Source organism: Macaca nemestrina, chromosome 10, assembly GCF_043159975.1.
Source record: "Macaca nemestrina isolate mMacNem1 chromosome 10, mMacNem.hap1, whole genome shotgun sequence".
Taxonomy (NCBI): Eukaryota; Metazoa; Chordata; class Mammalia; order Primates; family Cercopithecidae; genus Macaca; species Macaca nemestrina.
This window is the reverse complement of record NC_092134.1, coordinates 83,435,491-83,448,466: the sequence shown is the minus strand read 5'-3', so window position 1 is coordinate 83,448,466 and position 12,976 is coordinate 83,435,491. Positions and strand designations below refer to the sequence as shown.

Sequence of the window (12,976 nt, the reverse complement as noted above, 5' to 3'; positions counted from 1 at the left end):
ATCAGATCTTGTGAGAACTTGCTATCAAGAGAACACCACGAGGGTAACTGTCCCCATGATTCAATTACCTCCCACTGGGTCCCTACCACGACATGTGAGGATTATGGGAACTACAATTCAAGATGAGATTTGGGTGGTGACACAAACCATATCAATCTATCTGAAGCTAAATAGGTGTGCAGGTAGACCCTACCATAACAAAACAAAAACAGCAAGCCTGATACCTTTGCTCCCTGTACTCACTCGGCTCTCTTTGTCGTTTTGTGCTGCCTAATAATTTAAGCATGCAAGAACTGGCTGGGCACAGTGGCTCATGCCTGTAATCCCAGCACTTTGTTGGGAGGCTGCAGCAGGAGGATCACTTAAGTCCAGGAATTTGAGACTAACCTGGGCAACATAGTGAGACCTCATCTCTATAAAAAAATTAAAAATTAGCTGGGCATGGTGGGGCATGCCTGTTGTCCCAGCTACTTGGGAGGCATAAAATAAATAATAAAATAAAAAGAACACAAGACCACTTTCAATGCCACCGGTTCAGTTCATAACCAAAAATGACTACTTTTTTCCCCTAGTAAATCAATTGTGCACCCTAAACGTCCTCTGAACAAAACTCACATTCCTTCTTCTATCTCTGCAAGCAATGAATTCACCTTCTTAAGGAAGGCTAAGTTGTTAAACACCCAGTAATAAACTCAAATTGTTGTGGCTGAATCCAACCATGTAATGCTTGCCCAGTTAGATAAACATCAAATTCGGGAGTCTTGCATAGATCAGGGAGAATAGAGGTAAATGTCACAATTTAAAGATTCTGTTTATTAGCAAGTGTGACAGTAAAATTAAACTGCATTAAAAGAGAGGAACATCAGAAAGGGTTAGGAGTAAGAGATGGAGTGATGCCTACACCAAAGCACTGGACCCCCTTCCACAGCCCTCACACTGAGGAGGTATAATTTAATTAAGAAGACCCTGGAAAGTCAGACTGTTCCGCAGGAAGTACTGTTAAAGAAGTTGAAGGTGGGTATATATTTCCCTTTGCTATCATCAGAATTATTTTCATGGCTAAGGTCTCTTGGCCTAGCCCAAAAACTGAGCAAATGGTTGCCAACATTTGACACACAGGACCATTTCCTTTTTCGTTAATGGACCATTGGTTCCTGCATAGGGTAGCCTTGCCTTCACTAATGTTACACAATCCATTTACTTCCTCTACATTAGTGACTTGAAATGCACCCTGGGGAGATACTACAGAACAGCAAATATGGAACCAGGCCAATGCTAGGATTGCAAAGACATAAGAAAAGAGGTAGCATCTAGGGCAGAGTTTTAAAAAATAAGGCCTAGCCGGCATGTGTGAAAGGGGGTATGGGACCCATCCTCTGTCAATTTGCTGAGGCAGATGGGCCCTGCCGTGAAGCTGCCCCCTCCTGGGAAAAAAGCCAGTAGGTTGCCTCCTCTCTCCACAGTTACATATTAAGCCTGCAACTGTTTACGTTCAATCTCAGATACATTCTGTTCACCAGCTTCAGAGTTCCAAGTGCAGGTGCCCTCAGTTAATCATTCCAGCTCACTCCAGAGTCACTTCCAGCAGTGAAGGATGTTCTAGGCAGTCAGCCAGCCAGAGGCAATGTTTTTTTTATCTGCGCCATTCTGGTCCCTAAAGACTTGTTTAAAAAGTTGTTGTTGTTATTTTTTAAGTACAGTCACACACTACATTACATTTTGATTAACAATGCATCCCATACACAACAGTGGTCACATAAGATTATAATAACCATAGTTTTACTGTACCCTTTCAGTTTAGATACATAAATACTTACCATGTGTTACAACTGCCTACAGTGTTCAGAACAGTCACATGCTGTACAGGTTTGTAGCCTAGGAGCAATAGGCTCTACCATATAGCCTAGGTGTGTAGTAGGTCACACCATCCAGGTTTGTGTAAGGACACTCAGGTTCACACAACAATGAAATCACCTAATGAAGCACCTCTCAATGTATCCCCGTCATTATGCAACTCATGACTGTGGTTTCTTTAAACAACACAACAGGCACAGGACAACTCTACAACTCCAGTTTGGACAAAGAAAGACTGATGAGAAATGAAGAAACAAACTCCCGGTGGTGGTAAGACTGGGGTGGGTCCAGAGAGTGGGAGATGGGGATGAACAAGAGTCAAGACATGTTGAAGGATGTAATTTTTTCTTTTTTTTTTGAGACAGGGTCTCACACTCTGTCACCCAGGCTGGAGTGCAGTGGCACGATCTCAGCTCACTGCAACCTCCGCCTCCCAGGCTCAATTTTCCCACATCAGCTTCCTGAGTAGCTGGGATCACCGGTGTGTGCCACCACGCCCGGCTAATTTTGTATTTTTTGTAGAGACAGGGTTTGGCCATATCTCAAACTCTTGACCTCAGGTGATCCACCCATCTTGGCCTCCCAAAGTGCTGGGATTATAGGCATGAGTCACCATGCCCAGCCCCAGAAATGATTTTCAAAAAGGCATTGAAAATTACCTTCCAAGACAAGAAAACCAGCCTCATGTTCATTTTGAAAAAGCTATTTACTTTTTTTTCCAAATATTATCCGAAATAGGTGTTTTACAGGTAAAGGTCAATATGAAGTCAAACATTCTATAGAAAAAAATCATTTTTACAGACATTAAGAATAATTTTAACAGAAGAAAAAGCTCACATTTATCTAGATGTGGCTATGTTCCATGGGAAAATTTCAGCATCCAAAGTGCAAAGAAAAAAATGACTGTGGCTTTTCTTACCACATAAAATATTGACAATCTTCCCTTATAGCCTACTCTTTATTGTTAGTTGGGATGCCAAAGGACATACTGACCTTTAGAAGTTGGGCTCCACTGGACAAGGTTGGGGGTATGGGGGTCAAGCATCAGAATGAATTCAATTTTATAAGAAAAACTGGCTTTGACCCCAAATGAACTCAAAGTTCAGCCAGTGGCACATTAGAGATAAATACAAGTTGTACTTTCACATTTACAAGGTTGTGCCACTCAACACTATTAAAGATCTAATCATCCAAATTAAAGCTATGCATATTCCCATCACTCGTTCTGTCCTCAATGTATCCCATTTTTATGAAAGCTCCATATTATAGCTCCGTTCATAATGGGGAATGAGAACTTCCGGTTCTTAGGAGGCATCCTAAATCCTCTGGTCTAATCCTTTATTTGCCCTGCCCTCCCACTTCCCACCCTGAGACAAGCCAATCTTATCAGATAAGTAAGGTTTCTGTCATTGTCTCATGGAAATCAGTTCTAAACGAAACTAGAGAAAGATCGTTCATTCTATGAGCAGCATTTGGCTTTAAGCCAAAGGAACAATAACCCCCTTCCCCAAAAAGAATCATAACCAATTCCATACTAACCCTTCTACCCCTGGAAAGATGTCTCATCTAAAAGCTCCCAATAACCACCAGCACAAAGTGCTGATATTATGTGACTTGAGGAGAAGGAAGGGAAGGTATACACAGTTTTAATAAAACGATCATGCACAATTAAACTTGAGTAAAAGCCTGGAGAATGCTAAAAGTAGTAATGAGTACAGGAGGCTGCAGAGCAGAGTACAGGTGTGTCCTTTCTTATAGTCAGTCAATGTTGGGAAGTAACAGGCAGATGTGACTTCACTTGAGCATTGGAGAAGCAAAAAAGTTGCCTTGTCGTCCTAGGTTAGTGGCAGACTTGCTTTTGCTCCCAAATCTACAAAAGAGAATGAACTGGACAAGTATTCTATAAAAAATGGTTGAATAAACAACTATAATATTACTTGATATGACCCACTATAAGTAGGAAACCCTAGACAACTATTTTGCAAGGTACTCTTAGTCACCTACAATGAGGGCGGGGAAATAGTAAAGACTTTCAGAACCTTTTTAAAGAAGGAATCCTTATAGCTCCACGTTCCCTTTTATAAAGTCTAGTTGCTAGCTAAAATCTAATGCAATTTTTCTTTCAATAAGCTTCAATATAATAGGAAGTGTAAGAAAGCAATTGTTTTTTATTTCCTAGGAAGGCCAATTCTGCATACCTGGGAGTGTTCTTGGTGAGGGTGGAACGGACTCTCTGTGACAGGGAACTAGATGAAGGAGTCTTGAGAAGCTGATGTTCAGGAGTGGTCACAGGTCCCAGTAAACTCACTTCAAAGTTCAGATATATTTTTAAGAAAGGTGGGAAAAAAGAAGGTATCTGTTTAGATGGCTAGTTTTAAGCTGATTACCCTCTGAAGCACTTAAGAGCTAAGGTTAGACATCTAGCAAAGTCCCAGAAATCATTTTTGTCATCATTCTGTAACACACTAGTGTATCTTTTGAACTCAATGAATAGCTGACACTTCCTGATTTAGGCCATTCTCTAACTCCACACTTCACAAATCTAACATCTAAACATCTGACTTTTAGCTATACTAGAAGAAACAATATGCTTCCTTAGAAGGAACTTGCAATAATGAAAGAATGAGTCTCCAATGACAGTGAGACTGGAGTGAAACCAGCCTATTCATATCAAATTGTTGGTTAGCAATAGAAATTGGAAAAGCCTATAAGAAATTTAAGAAATCAAGTTGGTAAAACATATCAAGATTCGTAAAAATGTTTAAGCCATTTAATTCAGTGATTCCCACTCTTGGGAATTTATCATTAAGGGAAAAGAGGATACATACATATAATATTGACTATAGCATTACTTGTAATTATGAAAAATTATAAAATAATGTTAATACCTACTAGAACATTTAAGCAAATAAGATTATATATGAGAAAAAGTTCTCACAACATGCTAAGTGAAATAAGAATGGATTATATTTAAACTATTATTATATCTTTTTTTTTTGGAGACGGAGTCTCACTGTTACCAGGCTGGAGTGCAGTGGCGCGATCTGAGCTCACTGCAAATTCCGCCTCCTGGGTTCCAGCGATTCTCGTGCCTCAGCAGCCCAGGTAGCTGGGATTACAGGCATGTGCCACCACACCCAGCTAATTTTTGTATTTTTAGTAGAGATGGGGTTTCACCATGTTGGCCAGGATGGTCTCAATCCCTTGACCTTGTGATCCGCCTGCCTCGGCTTCCCAAAGTGCTGGGACTACAGGTGTGAGTCAACATGCCCAGCCTATTATATCTATATTTAAAAAACATATATCCATATGGATAAAGAAAGGAGAACATGGAAAAGCGAAAAAAAATTACAATGGTAGAATTATACAAATTTTCCTTTAATGTTAGAATTTTCAAACAGCTCTAGCAAAGGCAGGAAGAGGGCACATGACTAAAACTAAAGAGGGAGCCAAGTCCCTGAAGAAGCACATCTTGGGCCTTACCTTTAATATCTGGTGTCTGTGGTGTTGAAAAGGCATTTGAGTTTTCAATGACATGTAGGGGGTCAATGTTCTCTTGCTCTACCATCATGAACTGACTCCAATACTCCAGGGGCAAGGAAAGCAGGCGCTCAACCACCTAAAAGCCAGCAAATCTGTTAGCAAACTTCCAAAGCCCAGGGCTTCTCGACTTTCTTTTATGTTATCACATTACACAAGTTCACACACACACACACACACACACCCCCTGCACCTGCCTACCTTGGGTTGACGCTTGATGTCCTGTAACATTGTTACTGGGTCTGGATTGGGCACAGCATGGGCCACTATTGTAGGGCCAAAGACTTTAGCCAGATTGGCAACATCCATTTTAGTATGTGGACTCTGAGCCACTCTAAGCAAAAGAATATTAAATTAGAAGTCTTGCTCCTTGCTTAAATGCAGACCAAAATATAAATTCTGTAAGAAAACAATTCATCCCTTATACTCCCAAACACTCAACTCACATTATCTTCCCCTTGGAAAAAAATTCCCTAACTCCCAGAACAAGTTTCTGCGGTACTCACCTCTGCAAGTGAATCATGAGGAAAGCTAATGTGTCCCTGTTGGCCTGGGGCAGTTCACCAACAGCCTGGTACATGGCAGCTATGCTGTTGTCTTCATCTGTGATTTCTGTAATTGAAAAGAAAGCACCAAGAGGCCTAAACTTCTTTCCCTTGACAGCGGGCTTCCAAGTTATCGACCACAAAGTCTCATCTATACAGTAAGCTTCTGAAACTCCTGATTAGTTCATGACTACATCAGACTCTGGTTTCATTAACAAGCAGGATACTGGCCAACAGCTCAATATTAGAAGTCAGAACTTTTAAAAAATCGGCCTTTGAAGTTAGGGAAAGCAGTTGGCAACAGATGTGCTAGGAAGACAGGCATACAATTGCAGTGACTACAATTACCAAGAAAGTATTCATTCATAAAACATATTTAAGGGCCTACGATGTGCCAGGTACAAGTGCCAAGGATAAAGGAGAAGTAAATAAAGCCCTTACCTTATGTAACCTACATACTATTGGTGGAGTCAGTCAAAAAGCAAATACCTATCAGGTAGAGTCATACATAAATGAAGAAACAAGGCAGGCAAGAAGCTAGAAAGAAATGAGAGCCGTTAATCTAGATAAGGTTGTCAGAAAAGGTGTTTCTGGGGACAAGGTATATGAAGAGAAATATGAAAGAAATAAAGGAGCAAACCATACAATATCTAATGTAAGAGCATTCAGGTTGAGACAACAAATGTGAAGGCCTTACAGTAGGGAGTAAGATTGGTATAGTCTAAGAACTGAAAAAGCTCCAGCCTAACTGGAGAGGAAGGAAAGAAAGGAAGAGCACTGTGCATAATAACGTAATGAGAAAGGAAGAGGACAGGCAAAGGTGACACGCATACAGTTACCCATCCATCAAACTACTTGAGCACCTACTATGTTTCAGGCACTGTACTAGGCAGGAGCTAATAAAAAGAGTAAGGTGGCCAGGAGTGGTGGCTCATGCCTGTAATCCCAGCACTTTGGGAGGCCGAGGTGGGTGGATCACCTGAGGTCAGGAGTTTGAAACCAGCCTGGCTAACATGGTGAAGTCCCGTTTCCACTAAAAATACAAAAAATTACCTGGGCGTGGTGGTGTGTGCCTGTAATCTCAGCTACTCAGGAGGTTGAGGCAGGAGAATCTCTTGAACCCAGGAGGCGGAGGTTACAGTGAACTGAGATAGTACCACTGCACTCCAGCCAGGGCAGCAGAGACACCGTCTTAAACAAACAAACAAACGAACAAAAAAGAGGCCCAGCACGGTAGCTCACGCCTGTAATCGCAGCACTTTGGGAGGCTGAGGCGGGCGAATCACAGGGTCAGGAGATCGAGACCATCCTGGCTAACAGGGTGAAACCCCGTCTCTACTAAAAATACAAAAAATTAGCCGGGCGTGACGTCACACGCCTGTAATCCCAGCTACTCAGGAGGCTGAGGCAGGAGAATCGCTTGAACCTGGGAGACAGAGGTTGCAGTGAGCCTAGATCACGCCACTGACTTCAGCCTGAGCGACAGAGTGAGACTCTGTCTAAAAAAAATAAAAAAATAAATAAAAAAATAAAAAGAGTAAGAAAACTACTGCCGTGGAGGAATTCATATTCAAATGTTACATCTGCCCTTACCTGCTGCTTCCATAAAGGCTTTGTTTAGGCGAAAGGTCAGAAGAGGTTCTTTGAGGTTTCGAAGAAAGTCTTTTAGAAGGCTACAGACAGCATGGATATCATCCACTTTGCTGAGGAGGGGTACAGTTTTCACTCTGAGGAATTTCTCTTTCAGCTCTTTTACTGTGCGGTCACAGCCGGAGATCCTATACAGGCCTGTCTATTATCAAAATGACATTTTTATTTAAAAACCTCCTAATTAACACAAATAACAAATTCACCATCTCCTACAGTTGACTCTTACCTCAGTCAGACCTCTTTGCTCAATCTCATTTACACAATGCACAACAATGGAGGGGATCATTGGAGAAGTCTGGGACACAAAGTCTGCCAGCATTCCCTGGAAAAAAAGAGTTTTAAATTATTATTTACACCATGTAGACCAACAGATGAAGACGACATGTGAAGAACCACCTCCAATCTTATTCTCAGACTGGGACATCATGTCTACTTTTAAATTCCTATTCCCAAAGCATATATTAAAACAGAGACTATCAATTATTTTTCCTACCTCCATGCCAGGACTGATTTATTATCATATATACCACACTTTTTTTTTTTCTCTTTCATATATACCACACTCTTATGTGAACAAGGAATAAGACCACCAGCTATAACTACCTCCTTCTCATCCACTCAAGGACAGCAGAAAAAAGCAATAATGAAGTTACAGGTATAGCCTTTAATATAAAATAATTTATTACTCTAAACGGATTTTTTTTTTCTAACAGAAGAACTCTGGAATAAGAGAAAAATAATTTTTTATGCTTTCATTATCCTCAGTAAAAAAAAATTACTTAACACATCTTATCACAGTTGATCATGACACAAACCTACCTGTAGGGGAGAACTCCATGGTTCTATATTAGAGTACAGAACATGTGTAAAAAAAAATGTACAGGTGGCCAGATGCGGTAGCTCACACCTGTAATCCCAGCACTGTAGGAGGCCGAGGTGGGCAGATCACCTGAGGTCAGGAGTTCGAGACCAGCCTGACCAACATGGAGAAACCCTGTCTCTACTAAAAATACAAAATCAGCCAGGCGTGGTGGCACATGCCTGTAATCCCAGGGAGACTGAGGCAGGAGAATCGCTTGAACCCAGGAGGTGGAGGTTGCGGTGAGCTGAGATTGCGCCATTGCACTCCAGCCTGGGCAACAAGAGCAAAACATCCTCTCAAAAAAAAAAAAAAAACAACCAAAAAAAGTACAGGCATGGATAAGAACTTGTAGGATTAGGGGAAAATAACATTTGATTTGCTGAAGAGTAGGTAGGAAGGTAGTCATTTTGATTCTTGCTAATGTTGCTTACATAATAAAATTTTTTTTTTTTCGAGATAGGGTCTTGCTCTATTCCCTAGGCTGGAGTGCAGTGGTGTAATCATGGCTCACTGCAGTTTCAACCTCCCCACCTTAAGCAATAGTCCAACCTATCTCCCTGAGGAGCTATAAACACAGGCATACACCACTAATCTGGCTAACTTATTTATTTATTCTTTGTAGAGATGGAATCTTGCTTTGTTGTCCAGGCTGGTCTCAAACTCTTAGGCTCAAGTGATTTTCCTGCCTCAGCCTCCCAAAGTGCTGAGATTACAGGCATGAGCTACCATGCTCAGCAATAATTTCTTTTTTTTTTTTTTTTTGAGACGGAGTCTCGCTCTGTTGCCCGGGCTGGAGTGCAATGGCCGGATCTCAGCTCACTGCAAGCTCCGCCTCCCGGGTTCACGCCATTCTCCTGCCTCAGCCTCCCGAGTAGCTGGGACTACAGGCGCCCGCCACCTTGCCCGGCTAGTTTTTTATATTTTTTAGTAGAGACGGGGTTTCACCATGTTAGCCAGGATGGTCTCGATCTCCTGACCTCGTGATCCGCCCGTCTCAGCCTCCCAAAGTGCTGGGATTACAGGCTTGAGCCACCACGCCCGGCAATAAATAATTTCTTAATGGATTTAATCAGTTTGGATTAAACTGGTTAAATATTTGGAAATAAGCAACTTAATCTTGATACCCTATTATGAAGTATGTCTAACATAAAAGCAAGAATAAAAAGATAATTTTATCACAGATAAAATTATATGATAGCTGAGATTTGCTTCCAAGTAATTCATTGGACAGAGTTAGGAAGAGGCAACGACAGTATTGATAAATCAAGAACAGACATAAAGGCTGGGTGCCGTGGCTCACACCTAGAATCCCAACACTTTAAGAGGCCAAGGCAGGCAGATCACTTGAAGTCAGGAGTTCAAGACCAGCCTGGCCAACATGGCAAAACCCCATCTCTACTAAAAATACGAAAAAATTAGTTGAGCATGGTAGCACACGCCTGCAGTCCCAGCAACTTGGGAGGCTGAGGCATGAGAATCACTTGAGCCCAGGAGACAGAGGCTGCAGTGAGTCAAAGTTGCAATACCACACTCCAGCCTGGGCAACATGGAAACTCTGTCTCAAAAAAAAGAGACATTAAAAAAAGCATGGACATGGCCGGGCACGGTGGCTCATGCCTGTAGTCCCAGCACTTTGAGAGGCTGAGGTGGGCGGATCACTTTAAGTCAGGAGCTTGAGACCAGCCTGGCCAACATGGTGAAACCCCGTCTCTACTAAAAATACAACCAAAAAAAAATTAGCCGGGCATGGTGGTGGTACATGTCTGTAATTCCAGCTACTTGGGAGGCTGAGGCAAGAGAATCACTTGAGCCCAAGGGGGCAGAGGTTGCAGTGAGCTGAGATCGTGCCAGTGCACTCCAGCCTAGGCAGCAGAGGGAAAAAAAAAAAAAAAAAGAGAATGGACACAAGTTAGTAGTCATGGAAGTTAAGTGATAAGAACCAGGGGGTTAGTTACACTAATCTCTTTAGTTTGATATATGTCTGAAATTTTCCAAAATGGGATGAAGGGGAGGAAGGAAGGGAGAAGAGGAGGAAAGGAGAAGCAGGGAAGAGGAAAAAGGGGAGGGCAAAGAAGTTTGGTTTAGAAAGGTATTAGACAGACAAACCCAAATAGGACTCTTCAAGTAAATATCTTACAATTCTATTCATTGTTTGTGGAAAGAAATATATTTGAGATCATTAATTTTAGAACAAAAACTGATACTAAGCCTTTGAAAGGCGAATAAAGAGGCCGTAAAACAATGACGGCTCGTATAAGTCATACCTCTCCAATCTTGACAGGTGTTCCTATCAGGGTAGGAATGCAGGGAAGGGGACAGCGGTCCCGACATTCTGGATGAGAGACCACACGACAGTCTCGGCACTTCAGAGATAATTTGCCAAATTTTATCCGCTTTCCACATGGAACACAGGATTCAGGTTTAATAACCTGGGATAAAACAGAGCAGAAGAAACAGAGTGATATGAATTAGAAAATTATCATCATAATCAACTTTTTTTTTTTTTTTTTTTTTTGAGACTGAGTCTCACTCTGTCAACCAGGCTGGAGTGCAGTGGTGCAATCTCAGCTCACTGCAACCTCCGCCTCCCGGGTTCAAGCGATTCTCCTGCCTCAGCCATTCAAGTAACTGGGATTACAGGTGCCCACCACTATGCCCAGCTAATCTTTTGTATTTTTAGTAGAGACAGGGTTTCACCATGTTGGCCAGGCTGGTCTTGAACTCCTGACCTTGTGATTCACCCACCTCGGCCTCCCAAAGTGCTAGGATTACAGGCGTGAGCCACTGGGCCTGGCCTTTTTCTGTCTTTTTTTGAGACAGAGTTTCACTCTTGTTGCCCAGGCTGGAGTGCAATGGTGTGATGGAGGTTGGCTCACTGCAACCTCCACCTCCCGGGTTCAAGCGATTCTCCTGCCTTAGCCTCCCAAGCAGCTGGGATTACAGGCATGCGCCACCACGCCCGGTTAATTTTTATATTGTTAGTAGAGACAGGGTTTCTCCACGTTGGTCAGGCTGGTCTCGAACTCCCGACCTCAGGTGATCCACCTGCCTCAGTCTCCCTAAGTGCTGGGATTACAGACGTGAGCCACTGCTCCCAGCCATAATCAACTAACATTTATTGAGCACTTAGTATGTGTCAAAAAATTTTCTAAGCCCTTTACACATATTTACATATGTAATTCTCACAGTAATCCCATAAGATAGGTTTTGTTTTCTTCATTTTAAGATGAGGAAACAGAAGCAAAAAGAGTTTAAGTAACTCATTTAAGGTCATCCAGCTGGAAGGCAGCAGTGTGAGGTAGTGGAAAGAACTTGTTTACAAAGAGCAGAAAACCTGGATGTTGGATGTTGGCAAGGCATGGTAGCTCATGCCTGTAATCCCAGCACTTTGGGAGGCTAAGGCGGGAGGATCACCTGAGGTCAGGAGTTCGAGACTAGCCTGGCCAACGTGGTGAAATCCCATCTCTACTAAAAGTACAAAAATTTGGCCAGGCATGGTGGCGGGCGCCTGTAATCCCAGCTACTTGGGAGGCTGAGGCAGGAGGATCATTTTAACCCAGGAGGCAGAGGTTGCAGTGAGCCGAAATCACGCCACTGCACTCCAGCCTGGGCAACAGAGTGATACTCCGTCTCAAATGAAAAAAAAGAAAAAAAGAAAACCTGGATGTTAAATGTGTCACTTACTATCATGTGGCTCAAAAATGTCAACTCCTCTGAGCCTCAGTTAATTTGCTTGGATTTTCATAAAGAAATCAAATGGTACAAAAGCAAAACATTTTGAAAATCTTAGGTGATATATTCAAGAAAAAATGTAAACATGTGTCACTAAAAAGTACTAACAATCGGCCAGGCACGGTAGCTCATGCCTGTAATCCCAGCACTTGGGGAGCTGAGGCAGGAGGAGCACTTGAGCCCAGGAGTTCGAGACCAGCCTGGGCAACATAGCAAGACCAGGTCTCTACAAAAAATTTAAAAATTAGCCGGGCATGGTGGCACACATCTGTATCCCAACTACTCAGGAGCTGAGGTGGGAGGATTGCTTGAGACTGGGAGGTTAAGGCTACAGTGAGCTATGATCACACCACTGCACTCCAGCCTGGGTGACAGAGTAAGACTCTGTCTCACAAAAAAAAAAAAAAAAGCACTAACAATTGCTTCAGAAAAGGTTGGTCTCTTTAATTTAGTATTACTCACAGAATGGAAAGAAACTTACCTCTGTAACCAATAGTTACTTCTGGAGAGTAAAATTGGAATGAGGAAGGAAATTTGACATTTAACTTTATAACACTAAAGTATTTAACTTTATTCCTGGTATTTATTACTTTCACAATTAAAAAATTAAAACATACCTAAAACAAAACGAACAATCACAGACTTACCGTCTTCGAAACAAAGTCATGCAGGCGCATCCCTCCATTACTCTGTGGCGTGCCCACACTGTCTGTCTCAGTTCTTGGCTCCAGCTGCCTGCTGTTCAGGGTGGAGTCACTGTTCCAAGGTTGTAAAGTACCTAGAAAACAAGCAA

The 12,976-nt window shown here is 42.2% G+C and overlaps 1 protein-coding gene across 11 annotated transcripts in view; it reads right to left on the bottom strand.

Annotated features, from left to right (window-relative positions):
• Nucleotides 1–2,541: 2,541 nt before the first annotated feature.
• LOC105492857 (Rac GTPase activating protein 1) overlaps nucleotides 2,542–12,976 on the bottom strand; it is a 36,281-nt gene continuing 25,846 nt past the window's right edge. For all 11 annotated transcript variants that reach the window (XM_011760140.3, XM_011760148.3, XM_011760145.3 and 8 more), the window contains 9 exons: nucleotides 12,831–12,961; nucleotides 10,716–10,880; nucleotides 7,816–7,911; nucleotides 7,533–7,731; nucleotides 5,901–6,006; nucleotides 5,596–5,728; nucleotides 5,338–5,473; nucleotides 4,053–4,161; nucleotides 2,542–3,724 (listed from right to left, as the gene is read on the bottom strand). In XM_011760140.3, coding sequence (XP_011758442.1) covers nucleotides 3,649–3,724; nucleotides 4,053–4,161; nucleotides 5,338–5,473; nucleotides 5,596–5,728; nucleotides 5,901–6,006; nucleotides 7,533–7,731; nucleotides 7,816–7,911; nucleotides 10,716–10,880; nucleotides 12,831–12,961 — 1,151 coding nt within the window. In that variant the 3' untranslated portion in view covers nucleotides 2,542–3,648. The remainder of the gene's footprint in view (nucleotides 3,725–4,052; nucleotides 4,162–5,337; nucleotides 5,474–5,595; nucleotides 5,729–5,900; nucleotides 6,007–7,532; nucleotides 7,732–7,815; nucleotides 7,912–10,715; nucleotides 10,881–12,830; nucleotides 12,962–12,976) is intronic.